This window comes from Labrus bergylta, chromosome 16 (assembly GCF_963930695.1).
Source record: "Labrus bergylta chromosome 16, fLabBer1.1, whole genome shotgun sequence".
In the NCBI taxonomy this organism is placed as follows: domain Eukaryota; kingdom Metazoa; phylum Chordata; class Actinopteri; order Labriformes; family Labridae; genus Labrus; species Labrus bergylta.
In genome coordinates, this window is record NC_089210.1 from 1034044 (window position 1) to 1049176 (window position 15133).

Here is a 15133-nt window from a genome sequence, read left to right on the forward strand (position 1 = left end):
CTTGATTAAGAAGAAGAGAGTAAGGACTGAGTCAGAGCGAGATGTGAAGCGAGGTTAGAAGCCTCGTAATGTGAAGCTCTGAGAGCTAAGTGCTGATGTGCCTTTATTGCTTTGGCTCCCAAAATCCTGCAGAAGATTCGACTGTGATGATAAAAACCCTCCCCTGGGCTGTGTGGGGGATCACAGCTTGTGTGTGTGTTTGCTTTTACATGAATGCATCCGATTGTTTGACTGTGTGCAGAACAGAGAACAGAAGAGTGAGGGGGGGAGCGAATGGCTGCCGCCAGCCCATAACAGCTAGATCAATTCAATTAGATTGTGTAAAACGGAGCCAGTATCTCAGGCTCCTTTTTGCCGAGCTGCAGCGTCATCAGAGCTGAGCTGGACTGAATGAGGACACACAGATTAGCCGGGTTACTGGGCCCAGTCTTTAAGCAGCGAGCGGGGCAGAGGTGGAAGTAATTAACACAACAGCATTACAATGTTGACACGATTCACAGCGGGAGAACAGCCGGATTAAACAGAGGATAAAAATCTCTCAGTGTACTCTGAACTAATTAAAAATCTATCTCTGTTGATAGAATATGAGAATATCTGGCTATCCCGTAATAAATGACGCCACGTGGTGTTTCCATTTGAAGGATAGGCGTGCAATGATGGTGATGTAAACTAACCATATCCCTCAGGTAGGTCGGGGGGCGTGTGCAGGTGGGTCCTGCTCATGTAGTTTCGGTGCCTCTGGGATCGGACTCGTCTCTCCTGGGCCCGCTGGTCCCCGCCACTGGGGGGTAATGCTGTGGTGGGTGTGGCTCCGTTCGTGCTGACGGGCGTGTTCTCGTCCACGATGCAGCTGAGAGGTCGACCAGGGCTGGAGTACTCTGAGGCAGGCCTAGGGGGGAGAGAGTGATGGTGAATACGAGGATAATCATGGAGGAGTTAAAGAAAGAATGAGAAGGTAATCCTGCATCAGATGGTATTTTTTACACGGACCACTAATGATCAGATTAACTAACACCTCGGTCAAAAGGTCCTGATCCGATCCAGCAACAAATTTCCAATTTAGAAAGTTATTTAATTCCAGGGTGGTTTATGGTTTGTATAGTTTGATATCTGGATCAATATCCCCCCCACAGGCGATGGATATAAATGTGGAAGTAGCAAAGCAAAACTGGTCTGAAGCCGACTCAACTTTTATGCTGAAGACTTGGAGAGAAGGTAGAACCGTAAAATCCTGAATATAAGTCGCACCAGTATATAGGACGCAGTCTGTTTTATTGGGGGTCTCCCAGAGAGAAAAAAGGTCGCCCTGGTCAGCAAAGTCCACAATGTGCAGTTTCTGTGCAGCTGTGTCTGCACTCCTACTCGCTACAGTACGATGTTTGAGCTCTCAGCCTGCAGTGAAAGTTGTGAAGTACAGTCCCCACGCCGCCCTCCTCAGCTGGTCACTTGTTATCTTAAATTCATGAGTATCCTCCATGCAAGCTGGCCAGGGTTTGACTCTGCGGCTCCTTTCCTTGGCTGTCATTCCCTCCTCTCTGTTTCCTTGTTTACTACTCTATCTATCTAAATAAAAGTCTCTACAATCACACAACAGAAAATCAATAAGCAGCAATCAGGAAGTCTTCAGGCGCTGTGTGCGGTCCAGCTTTGTTTTTTATCAGGTTCTCTTGTTATTCCTCAGTATCACAGAGACACTGAGGGGAGAGAGACGCCTCTATTTTCAGCTCTGTGACTTCTTCTCTGGCTCTTCCACATCATTAGACACCGTCTGACACCGCTGTCTTTTCTTTCCTTTCCTTAAAGAAGACGACTCCAGTTTCAGACAGACTCCCCCCCCCCCCCCCCCCCCAATTTGCACCGAGGTCAGAGAAGAGGTCCCCCATTGGCCTGCTGCCGAGTGATTTAAGAGGTCTGGGTTTGAGTTTCCGTGGGTGGTGGTGTGAGTGTACTCACCTGGTCGGCCTCTCCCACTGGGTGGTGCGTGTGATGTGGTTCAAGTACTGGATTCGTCCAGACGCGGTCCTCCTCTCCTCCCAGCTGGTCACACACACACACACACACACACACACACACACACACACACACACACACACACACACACACACACACACACACACACACACACACACACACACACACACACACACACACACACACACACACACACACACACACACACACACACACACACACACACACACACACACACACACACACACACACAGTTAGATGGTTAAACCGCAGCAGAATCACCTAACCCCGATGATCTGTCTCACCACATGCATGTATCGTATTCTGTTTTTCTAAAACTCTCGTGCTTGAAGGCAGCATTTGTTGTGAAGGATTTGCAACGCCCTCGTCCTGAGATGATAAGACTTTTCCCCCCGGAGTCACTCACCCATCTGGAAGATCGTTGTCAAACAGTCGACTGCAGTCCACCACGGGGCCTCCTGTGCCTATCCGGTCCCTCGACTGCAGGCTCACTGAACAAACACATGGCACACAGATGCACACAGAGAGATTACTCGACAGCACATTACAGAGCAGCCACAGATATTTTATCTAAGCATAAAGACGGAGCTTTATATCTTTATGAGTAACAGGAACAAGGGTTACATTTAATCAGCAGGAGGGGTTTCTTCTTCCTCTTTATTTTTTCCTTCTACAGGGAGCGTGTGGCATTATGAAATCTAACACTAAACTTTACATGATTTATATATTGGACAGCTTTTTGAGCCATGAGAAGAGGCAACACTACAGCTGAACATATTCAACATTTAAACACTCGTGGCTTCACAATCATCAGAAATCATAATTAAAAAACTGAAATAAAAGGGAGTCAGAAACACTTGTTTTTAGGATCATGTGCACTCACCGACTATCTGTCCTCTGACTGTGTCGCTGTCATTGGGACTCAGCTTGTTCAAGTCTAGTCTCTGGTCTGGGGAGAGATCGCAGAAAGAAGAAGAGAGAGAACATTACGAGATGAACAGGACTGGTGCCGACATATTGCCAACATATTTGTGCAATTTAGCCAGAGTGCAGGAGTTTGTCTGCAAGTGATGGTAACTGAAAACCAGGAAGTACTGCATGTTGGGTCTCTAGGATTCTATTTTTGTTCCTGTGGGATCGAAACAAGCAACGATATTGTTTGACTTTCAAAGTTAAAAAATCTGCTATCGTGCAAACTCTGTCAAAGTTGGAAGAAAGAGCTGAAAAGAGATTGCATGTAACTAGCATGTGTTGTGTTTTTTTTGCTCCTTGGATGAGTCCCATGGCTCCGTATCATTTACTCTCTGTATCTTAAGTCCACTCCTCTCTCTCTCCCCTCATTATCTGCCTCTCATTCTTCTGTCTGCGGACCGCAGCTCAGCACAGCCCTGGAACAGATGGTCTGGTCTGAACCTCACAAGCACCGGTACAGAGCCGGCTTCAGTTCAAATGCAGAGGTCAAACATTTGACAAATTTCAGTACAAAGCCTGCACAGTTCCTCTCAGTCTTCGCATGGACGTGAACTTGTGCCAAAGTCTGGAAACTCTTTGTCTGAACTTCTTAAAAGTCTGAGGAATTTGAGAGCGAGGGAGAAACACAGAGAGAAAAAATAGACCAAAAAGAAAAAAAAAAGTTGCCTGCAGACATGAGAAATGCCACTATCTGCTCTCTCTCTCTCTGTTGTCTGGGTGTCATGCAGATCAGCTCAGGATGTCTGTCTAGACTAAACACGGACCATAACAGGCAATGGTCAAACCGTTACAAGGCTGGCTGGAGGTCAGCAGCCACAGAGAGAACAAATCACACACACACACACACACACACACACACACACGGTAAAATATACGCAGAGGAGTGTACTTAAAGGACATTTACATTTAAATATGAAGTCAAGGACAAAGACACTCTGCAATTACACATAAATGTGACTGTAAATCAGACACGCTCTGCATTTAAACACACATTTCAGCCGACCAGATGCCCTTATTCAGCCCCTGTGGAGGGGACTAAACCACACACACACACACACACACACACACACACACACACACACACACACACACACACACACACACACACACACACACACACACACACACACACACACACACACACACACACACACACACACACACACACACACACACACACACACGAGGGGGTAGACCACAACAAAGAAAACACAACAAATCTGCGCTTACACTTAAACAGCGGTACAATTATGCATGTCTGCGTGGAATGACCAGTTGTCTAGATCGGCAGACGGAGATAGAGAGATCGAGAAGGTCACGATGGCATTTTGTGAGTTTGGGTGTGTCTGTGTGTGTGTGTCTGTGTATGTGTGTGCTGCCCGTCTGTGCAGGAGGCTGAAGGGGAAACTGAGGGGTGAGGAGGAGGCCAGCAGAGAAAGTAAACGCACAAACAAACCGCTCGCAGCTGTGGCACAAGGTTCAGGTTTCCTGCGTCGCTCCAGGAAAGCAACAGTGTCGGGGGCTTCGAGGGAAAACTGAGGGTTTTTTTCCCTCCCAGGTTTTTGTGCCTAATGGACAGGTACCGTCTATATCACTGCAGAACGCTTTCTTGACGCTAAAACTGTCTGGCACTGATTCTACTAGAAGCCATTTCCCAGTAATGTATCCAGTCAGCTTTCTTTCTGTAAGTGTAGGGTGATGGTGATGGTGATTGGCGACAGACCCCACACAACTTCAAAATGCATTAAGAAACCCGGTTTTATAGGAGAGTGCATTAATATGGCGTTGACACTTACAGCCCGTGTCTTTAAGGCGGTTGATTGCGTTGGACAGAAGGCGGACACAGCCCAGGAAACCAGCCCCTTGCTTCTTGTGGATCTTTTTGTGATTCCACACGCTGATGGTGATGGAGTCTGATTTCCCGATATATCTGAGGGGAGAGAGAGACGATATTATTATTCTGTAAACAGGCTAAGAGACAAATGACGTCATGTCAGCATGCAACACTTTGAGAGTCTCACGCAGGATGTCCCCAGCAATGCAGGGGAGACACACATCCGCTACCATCGAGTTGCCACGTCAAGGACGCTCTACGAGTCACATAGGGTCCGTGAGGAGGAAGAGGAAGAGGAAGGAAGAGGGGGCTGAGAGGGATTTTCCCACTCAGTGTATGTGAACATGTAAGTGTGACCCTGAGCGTCTGAGTATGAGACAGAGCGCCGCAGGCAGACTGTGACTCTGTGAATCATTTATGATATTCACAGCAGCTCAGCCCACATGGCAGGCCGAGTGAGAGTCAGAGGGATGACGGAGATTTGATGAACAGCGACAAACTGCAGCAAAAATGAATTGCTCTGAAGTGTGTCTCAAAATGTGTACAGCTTGGGGCGCTGGTGGCGCAGAGGTTAGTGTGTGCACCCCATGTGTGAAGGCTGTAGTCCTCCAAGCACGCGGTCCAGGTTCAAATCTGACCTGGCTCCTTTCCCGCATGTCGTTCCCCACTCTCTCTCTCTCCCTGATTTCCAACTCTATCCACTGTCCTGTCTCTCCATTAAAAGGCACAAAAAGCCCAAAAATGTGAAAAAAAATTAAAAAAAATAAATGTGTACAGCTGTGGAGCAGACGGTACATTTAACCCCCAGCTTTCAACCCTCTGGGGCTTTTGGATTAAACGAGAAATCAGAACGAGCAGCCTTATTAAACCAGCTTAATTTAAAATGTAATTGGGTATTAACGGTTATCCAATGTGATGTCAAATTTGTATCATTAGTTATTTAACTCGCTTGGCGTTTCCCTCGGAGCAGAGACGCTCATGAAAATCTCTGCTAATTTTATTTTTTATATATATTTTTCATTTAATTCTTATTGGTGTGCATTAGTTTCTCAATGATTTTATATTTTTGATTATTATGATTTTTGTCTGAAAGGTGCTATATAAATAAAGTTTTATTGATTGATTGATGATCCTTAAAGTTGTGATTAAAAAACACAAAGTGGACAACAGATTTCAAAATTTTATATTTACGCCCCAGTGACGTTTCCAATGTGTCAATCTCAACGTCATGGAGGTGTTATAGGGTGATGAAGTGATCCCCCCTCTGTAGTGTCTTAAGAGGTAGTTACAGAGGCAAGATGCGATCAGCTCAGCCAGCAGGGGAGCGCAGCGCTAGGTGTGTGTGTGTGCATGTCTGACTTTGTGTGTATGTGGAATTCCACAAACACCAACACTCAATGTGAATTCACAGACAGCAGACTGGAAGCGTAGGACTTCTTTTTTGTTGCTGTGGTATCAAAACAGGTATAAATATTGTTTTGTTTTTACTCAGATCGTATCAAAGTGGTATCATGACAGCTCCAGTATAGTATTAGTATTAATTTTATTGATTTTAACCTTTTACTTTCTCTTTAAATGTTTTAGCCTTTAAATGTATCCCTTCCTGTATTAATTTTACTGCTCTTAAGTCTTTTAAAATTCCTACTCCTTTTATCGTTTAACTCTTCAGCTCTCTGTTGCTTTATTCATTTAACCAATGTCCCGTTTATCCCTTCTTTTTATCTTCATTCTGTGTTTGCAGCCTGTGATGTCGTCCCACTCTCCCTTAATTTCAATTTTGTTCTCTCCTGGTTGATTTTAAACAAATTTTCCTTCATTGTATTGAACTGCCTCTCCATACCTGCCTGTTGAATCTATATTATTCCTGTTCCTACAATTTTGCCCTCTCTGTTGATCTCTGCTCTGTTTTTGCTGTATTTGCTTTGTCCATCACAGCACTTTGTTAACATTTGTTTTTAAAGGTGCTATATAAATAAAGTTATTATAGTATGAAGTCACACTCCTGGTCAGGGTCGGGCTGTGATCAAACATGTGAACCTGTTGTGGTACATCTGCTCGGGTGGGCTTAAAACTAATCATGTACAATTTCGCAGAACTGCATCCCCCCCTTATTATCATGCTGCTTACCAAAGGGGATATGAAACAATGGGGCTGTGAGTAAGACGTCTGGACATTTTGAGTCGATGCCAAATGCCTGTCTGGGGTGCGATGTGAGAGAGAAAGCGGCTCAGTCAGACAGACGTGACGAGAGGGAAGTATTATTATCCAGCCCCAGTCATCTGGATCACCCTCCATGTAATAAAATTCATTAGTCTGGCTGAGATATTTAATACCAGTCATAGGCTGTAACACACACACACACACACACACACACACACACACACACACACACACACACACACACACACACACACACACACACACACACACACACACACACACACACACACACACACACACACACACACACACACACACACACACACACACACACACACACAGAGCGGAGGAGACAATGGGAACATTTCAATAAAAAAAGAGAAATGAGCAGATGTGCTTTCTAACAACATCCTTTACTCAGAGGCTGTGTTCTAAGAAGAGGCATCTTTCACTTTTGTTTTGAGTTGTTCGCCAAGAACATGTCCGTGGTCAAAGTGAAAGAAAAACACGACATTACAGCAACAATAGAGTCTCAGTCTGAAATAGAAACAGAAACCGAGCGGAGGCTTCTCTTGTAGGATTAAACAAGTTTAGACTGGAAAGTGCTGATCTCCTCAAACTGACTGACATCTTTTGTTAAAGTTGGGACAAGTGAACAGGCTAATCCATTCTGTGCTGCTGGTTACAGATTATTATAGTACAACAGTGATTCACAGCCGGGGGTGTCTGCTACAAAAGGGGATTCTACTGAACCTGCCGGGAGTTATGCACGGACATCTTGGTGCAGTTGTTCAATTTTGTGAGTTCACTTAAAGGTCCTGAGAGGGCCTTTCAGTTTTAAGGATTTTAGTGCATCTCTGCTGTAGTTTTTTATATTTTACATTTTTAAATTCTATTTTATATTTTGTAATATCTTATTCTGTATTATTTAAGTTGTTGCTAGTTCTGTTTTATTTCCTTGTTAATTGTTTAGCACCAATACACCAAGTCAAATTCCTCGTATGTGTAAATGTACTTGGCAATAAACCCTGATTCTGATTCTGATTGTAGGCAAGACCCGGTGTCCGAGCGAGACCAAGACATACTCAAGATCAGAGTGCAGACAAGACTAAGACCAGGGCATTTAGGGATCAAGACCGAGTCAAGAACAAGAGCAAGGCAGGATGAGACTGAGACTAGACCAGGATCATAAATATCTCTGAAAAATCATTATCTTGTGTGCAGGGAGTTTCCTTCTAATCACAGTGATGACGAGGAAAAATAGCCTCTGAGTGGTGGTCTTGAGACTGCAGAAATATAAAAATATATAAAACATAAAAACCAGAATATAAGTCGTACCGTTCCTCATTTTTGAGAGTCTGTGGGAAACATGATGACCTCCGAGCCTGTAGATGCTGCTGTTCAGCTGGTAGGCTGGCTGCGAGACCCTAAAGCTGCCTCGAGCAAGAGAGAGAGAGCAGCAATGGTCGAGTGACACAGAGGTAAAGTGAAGAAAGGATCCCGTGAACCGGTGCTGAAACCACATTAAGCATTGATGCCGGTGCTGCTTTTACTGCGTGCTTGCTAAAAAAAAAAAAAAACTCAGCTTGGATAGTCGCAGGAAAAACAAATTAATGAGTGGTCTTAAATAATTTGAGTCTAGACTGAGCACTTAAAGGCTGCAGATGGTTTTAATTAATGATGCTGAATTTGAAGAAGAAGTCATCATCACGTGAAGCAGAACACGAGTAAGACTGCGAGGAAAATCTCCTAAAAAGGCTTGAAACACTTCCATGGAGCTCATGATGAAGCTGCTCAAAAATAATCACTGCGTCCTCATCCTCCACTGGCCGACTGCTGGAGAGGCTCTTGTGCTAATGTTGCTTTTAATTTCAACCATGAGCTCTTATTGTGCCCGAGACAAAGCTTGTAAAATAGACAGAGTGCGAGAGAGGCAGGCAGCCAGACGGACTGAGTCTGCTGTCCTCGGCATGTCGGCCACATCCTGCACCGACACTGACGGGTCATGGGATGCCGGGCCGTGGCTGACCGATTAAATCAAGGCCTCAGACACACACAGACAGAATTTCTAAAACCTCACATGACAACGAATGGAAATAAAAGATCACAGCCAAAAGGTTTAAAGCAGCAGGCTGTATTTGGAACACCAGGTGTTGCAGCAGGCTCTTTTTTTTTTTTAATAAGTGTGAGCTGACCAGACGGCTTCCTGAGCCTCTCCTCTCCATCTGCTAACAAGGATGACGCACAGCCGAGGAGGCAGACTGATGTTAAACTTGTCCCTGGCACAGAAACACCAGGAATTCTGACATAAACTTTGTGCCAGCGACGTCTGCAGACAAAATGATCGCAGAGAAATTCCGCTGAGCCACGTGGAGCTTTGTGTTCTCCTCCTCGTCTGTTTATTTCTTTTTTTAAAGTATGCATACATGCACGTGGATTTTTTGCTCCTTCTTGTCAAATGTTATGCAAGTACTAAATGTAACAGCCATGTAGAGAGCGAGAGAGAGGGTCCTGTATCCACAGCAACCAAACAAACGGAGACATGTGCTTCCTCTCGCTGTTGGCTACGCACGGCGGTTGGATAAACACCGCTGTGAATACTGGAAACTTTCACTCTCACATTTTCACTCACGCGGTCTGTCTCCGATGTTTTTTTTTTATTTTTTATTCCAGAATTCTTCTCACAGGTCAAACCATCTTTGGGAAAGGAAATCAGGGTACAACAAGACATGCACGTGTTCCAGTCAATGGAAGAAAATACTATTGGAGACAGCCCTCCCTCCTCTGTTCCTTTTAAATGTTGCTCCAAGGGACATTTTTAGACAGTTGGCCGGCGCTGAACAGTTATGTCATTACATAGTATCTAAATAAGTAGGAGAGCAGATGACAAAGCTGTTTACATGTGTTTCTGTTTAGTTCCCGTTAATGCCAGAGCCCGACACTTCTCGGTGCGAGGTTAAAAAAAGACAGACATTAAACTGCAGCCAGAGCGCGGCTGTTTGGAGTCGGATTGAGGTTGTCAAATGTTTCAATGCTTTGATGCTTTTAATAGCACTTTTTAAAACGATGGAATCTGTTATCGTTATGATGTAAAGGATGCAAAAGGATCGAAGCTTTAAAATACTACAGCTACATCATGAATGAGGGGAGAAGAAGAGATGTGAATCCACCAGAAAGGAGGAAGTCTGTCGCTGCAGGATGAGTGGCAGGAAGTGGCAACAATCCCATTTGTCTGCAGACGCAGGTCAGGTGTGAGGAACAGAATACGGGACTCACAGGTCGTAGTGTTGGTTCCACTTGGGGTCGAGCGTGTTCCTCACAGTGTCTGTCGAGTGGCATTGACCTGAACCGTCCACGACAACCTTTGCGAATGGATCAGGGAGGCCTGCAGAGAGAGAGACAGAGACAGAGAGAGAGAGAGAGAGAGAGAGAGAGAGAGAGAGAGAGAGAGAGAGAGAGAGACAACACCACGGTCAGCCACAGCTGAACTTACTGTAAATAAATAAACAATTTAAGGAGACTCAAACAAACACATGACACAGCAGTATTGGCGTACAACATATCAGACGATGATTGACATCTCTGTACCACCACGGGTGAAGAACAGCAGTGTGTGTGTGTGTGTGTGTGTGTGGGTGTGTGTGTGTGTGTGTGTGTGCGCACGCTCTGAAAAGGGGGCTACTCTAGCACACTGGCTTTCAGAATACAAGAAGGTGCTGCCTCACCTCGATACCTCCAAAACTAAATCAACAAAGAGATATTTTTTAGGGTGCCCATTTTGCTTTTTTTTGTTGTTTTCCTTTTAAAAATTGTCATCGCTGATGGAAACCACTTTTACTCCAATAATCGGTTGGCCAGGTTTAAAAATGTGTGCATTTTGGAAACAGGAAATGCTGGTGGACAAATTCAGGACAGTCTACCCCTGACATTCACCAGAGTTCCCCTTTCACACGTCTCTCACAGTGGGAGATTTTCAGTGTCGGGTGAAGCGAGGATGGGGTCTCGGTAGGAAAGAAGAACGCTGTGAAAAATCCCAGTGGAATATTTAGAACATATCTAAGATAATTGACGGAGAAACTGAGTCTGACTTGGAAACACTGGCAAACAGAAAAAGTATGAAGAGGCATCATTCCTTCCATGGAGATCCCACTGGACACAAGATATCAATGCCATCACCTCTCACACCCACTCGAGGGGATGTGTTAACTTCGGGACTGGCAAGAAAAAAAATCTAATCGTGTCTAGTTTGTTTCCTTTTTTTTACTGTTAAACTTTGCAACATGACAGTTTAAGTATTGGCAGAAAACGATGGTTAAATCAAAGAAACAAAAATATGTAGAAAATGAAGCGACAGTGAATTTAAGATCTTTAAAAAAAAAAAGCTCTTAAAAAATTTTCGGCTGCTTTTGGTAATTCAGTAAAACATTTCAAAGAGGTGCATGTTTCATAAAAGTTTGAGAAGCACTGATCTAAAACAGAGTCACTTTGTCCCCAACATTTGTGACAGACGTCTTTTGTTCTTGACATTTCAAACCCTCCAGTTCTCCCCGCTGTGGTTCAGACCAGCACAACAACAACATGACAAACACATTATGGATCCAGTTCTCCGATGAAGACAAACGCAGACGTTTTTATCTCTGGTTTCAGCGCTGAGTGTTTGCTCAGCTCCTGAGCGCTGGAATGGCAGGAATGGGCACCACAGAAACCACCTGAGTGAGCAGAAGACCTTTACATGCCTCCTCACCATGACAGCCCGACCCAAACACAGCAAAACACTCCCCACGCTAAAGACACCTACACGTGAGCTATTAAGGCTTTAGAGGAGGGAACCAACTCAGGATTTAATGCAGTTAAGTGGCCAAAACATTTACTGTAACCACTCGATTCTACAAAACTTTATCACAGATTAAGAATATCAGGAATTCCTTCTTCTTAAGACAAATGCAGTGAAACATCCACATCCTTTGAAGCGGCTGAATGAGTCAATCCAAGTGTGTCAGCGAAGGCTAAAAAAAGAAGCCTATGTTTTTAAGTGCAACTTGTTCCCACAAAAACCAAACTGGCAAAGCAAACAGGGTGTGAAAAGCAAATATAAGTTTATCATAAACAGCTGGGAGCGAAGTGTACTTACGGAAGAAGTCTTTCTTCACCAGGTTTTTGGCGCAGAGGACTGTGAAGCAGAAAAATGAAAGAGCGTTAATATAAAGCAAACATTATAATCAGAAATCATAAAACAGTGTTCACAGAGTTTTCTTTGGGTTGTGGTTTAACAAAAATCAAACTAGATAAAATGTACAATGTGTGATAACTCTGTTTTACATTTCCAAAACTAACTGAAGTGTGGTTAATAAATATAAAAGAGCACATGTTATCTATGAACATCTGATATCTTTATCAGCTGTTCTGCATGTTTGGCACGGACTGTGTTTGCAACATGTTTCTCCTGAAGTAAATCACTAAGGCTCTGTGTCCACTGACTCGGTAGAACTTGCATGAAGCGTTTGAGCGCTGAGAAGAAAACGCTGCAGGTCCTTCCTGTCTCTATGACAACAGTCTGTTGACAACGACCGCTGTATGACCGACACTGCTCCGCTACTTTTTACTTGAAGTCGTTTATTTTCCGATCAGACACGGAGCGAGGAGGATGTGGGTACAAGACACGACCCGTAGGCAGCATTACTACAGGTTATATCATACATTTGGAAAAGAGCAGCTGTGATGTCAACATCACTTTTCTGAAAAGTTGAAAGATGTTCTTCAACTTAGCGCTCTGAGCGGCCGCACTAGCTGTTACACCTGAGCCTCCATCAAACAGGTGCACAAAACTGAGAAATCATTGATTTTATTTATTGTGTGAATACAGACTTTTGAGATGTGTTTATTGCAAAACTCATTTTGAGATGACAATGCAATCGCTATTAGTCATGCAGCTCTGAGTGGTTTGGGCTGTAAAAACACTAACAAGACAAGTTATCTTCAAAGCTAATAAAATCATTTAGTTTAATGACTCTGCAGCTCAGACCAAGACGAGGGAGATAAAATGTTAAAATCACTTTAACCAAAGACATAAAAGAGTTGAAGGAAAAACACATAATGTGTCCAAATGACCCGAGACCAAAGCTATCTGACGTTAAGGAGGCGGTTTTCAAAGCCGTTTAATTCATGATGAAAACAGCCTGAAGTGGCAGCCGTAACTCTCTCCTCTCGTGTGCAGGTTTGAGAGCTCAGACTTTACTCTGCTAACACAAATAGACAAAGGCACGCCCACGCTGGCAGACTGCAGCCTGAGCCAATTCCTCTGCCCCTCCATGCCACACATACTCAGACACACACACAGCATGCCAAATATCATCCTGAACCACTTTAAGGTCTGAGCTGAAACCATTTTACCCACCAGGAGTGCAGTGTCAACTCAATTAAACTCAGAAATCACCGGTTTCAAGCGCACAACCATCTACATATTCATAGTGGAACACACACACACACACACACACACACACACACACACACACACACACACACACACACACACACACACACACACACACACACACACACACACACACACACACACACACACACACACACACACACACACACACACACACACACACACACACACACACACACACACACACACACACACACACACACACACACACACACACACACACACACACCCCAATTAAAGCAGACACAGGGAGGAGTGATGAACAGAGGACATGCTTACCCCTGTGGGGGGGGGGGCTGAACATGCTCTACAGATGAGGAAGAATTTATTTCCGCAAACATCCATGGGAATGTGTTACGTTCCAGTGAAACCCACCTCATTTCTAAAACATCTGGTACGCATCGCGTCCGGTCGTGCTCTAACTGAACACACGGAGCAGCGTGCACGAACACACACACACAAACACACGAGCCCTGGGGACACGTCGCTCCACAGCTCGACTGATCTCATTAATTATTAACAGGCACAGAGGGATAAGTGTGAGTGTGTGTGTGTGTGTGTGTGTGTGTGTGTGTGTGTGACTTTAAGAGAGGTGAACCTGGTGGAGTAAGGTAACAGGTGACAGTTCTTCCACAATGTTTCAGCACACATTTCACGATCATGTCCACTACAGTCATCCAGATACCACATTTATAAACTCTGACACTTTACTAGTAGAAGTCAAACAATATTGATACCTGTTTCCATAAGTCCTGGACCCCCAATATTGGATAATTTCTTGTATTTCATTATCAAAAGTTGCAACAAACTCCTGCATACACTGACTAAATTGCACAAATATGTTGCTAACATATTAAATATGCCAAGTACCTAAGTACTGGAAATTCTAATAACCTTAATGTACACGTTATGCAAAAATAACAAATTTGACGGTGTTTCCAGAGAGGGGAAAATCATGTACCCAAGTCTTAAAGTCACAATGCAATAAATCCCCAGGAGGTAAAGTGAAATAAAAGTGAACCACTGGGAAACACGGCTCTAAAGCTACTCCAAATGCTTCCCACAATCCAACAGGAACAGAGAAATTATAGTAAAGTAAAAAATAAAAACAAGGCCCACACAATGACAAGCTCAGCTTGAACCAAACTGAGCCGAGCCAAACCTGCAGACCCTCCTGTGAGTGCACAAGCAGTCCTCGGCTAGCCACACGGCAGGAAGGCAACACTGCAATTATACCCATATATGTTCCTTATGAAAACATACAAGGGGCCGAATTACAGCTGAAAACAGAAAACTCAGAGGAAACCACTGGAATGGTACACGCTGGGAGACAATGGCGGTGGGGAGGACAATTAGGAGTCTGAGGCTGGAGGACAGCAGAGGAATCCAACCATCAGAATACAGTTTTTTATTACACACTGACCAAACACAGCCATCAAAAAAAAAGCTGCTATCCGTTACATACAGTTTATAGGAGCGTTATTTTGAAAGATGTGTACAGTGGTGAGCCAGTTTGGTTTGCATAACGTATAATATTCATTTTATTTTTAGGAGGTAAATAAAAAATGTGGGATTTCAGCAGCCCCCTGTGAAGAACAGATGCAAGATGCAAATGTGACAACGTTCAAACATATCGGGATGAGGAAGTAATCCAGAGTCTTCTACATCAGCTATATGAGCTGCTGAGAGCGATTTGGAACCAAAGAGAAGTTAACCTGTCGATA

At 44.1% G+C, this 15133-nt stretch overlaps 1 protein-coding gene across 1 annotated transcript in view; it reads right to left on the reverse strand.

The window, feature by feature from the left end:
* LOC110001275 (E3 ubiquitin-protein ligase SMURF2) overlaps nucleotides 1–15133 on the reverse strand; it is a gene marked incomplete in the record, with an annotated part of 47544 nt that overhangs the window by 15593 nt on the left and 16818 nt on the right. Inside the window, 7 exon segments of the mRNA XM_065964426.1 lie at nucleotides 675–889; nucleotides 1954–2037; nucleotides 2399–2483; nucleotides 2876–2941; nucleotides 4761–4894; nucleotides 10235–10343; nucleotides 12090–12128. Of these exon segments, the coding sequence (XP_065820498.1) occupies nucleotides 675–889; nucleotides 1954–2037; nucleotides 2399–2483; nucleotides 2876–2941; nucleotides 4761–4894; nucleotides 10235–10343; nucleotides 12090–12128 (732 nt within the window).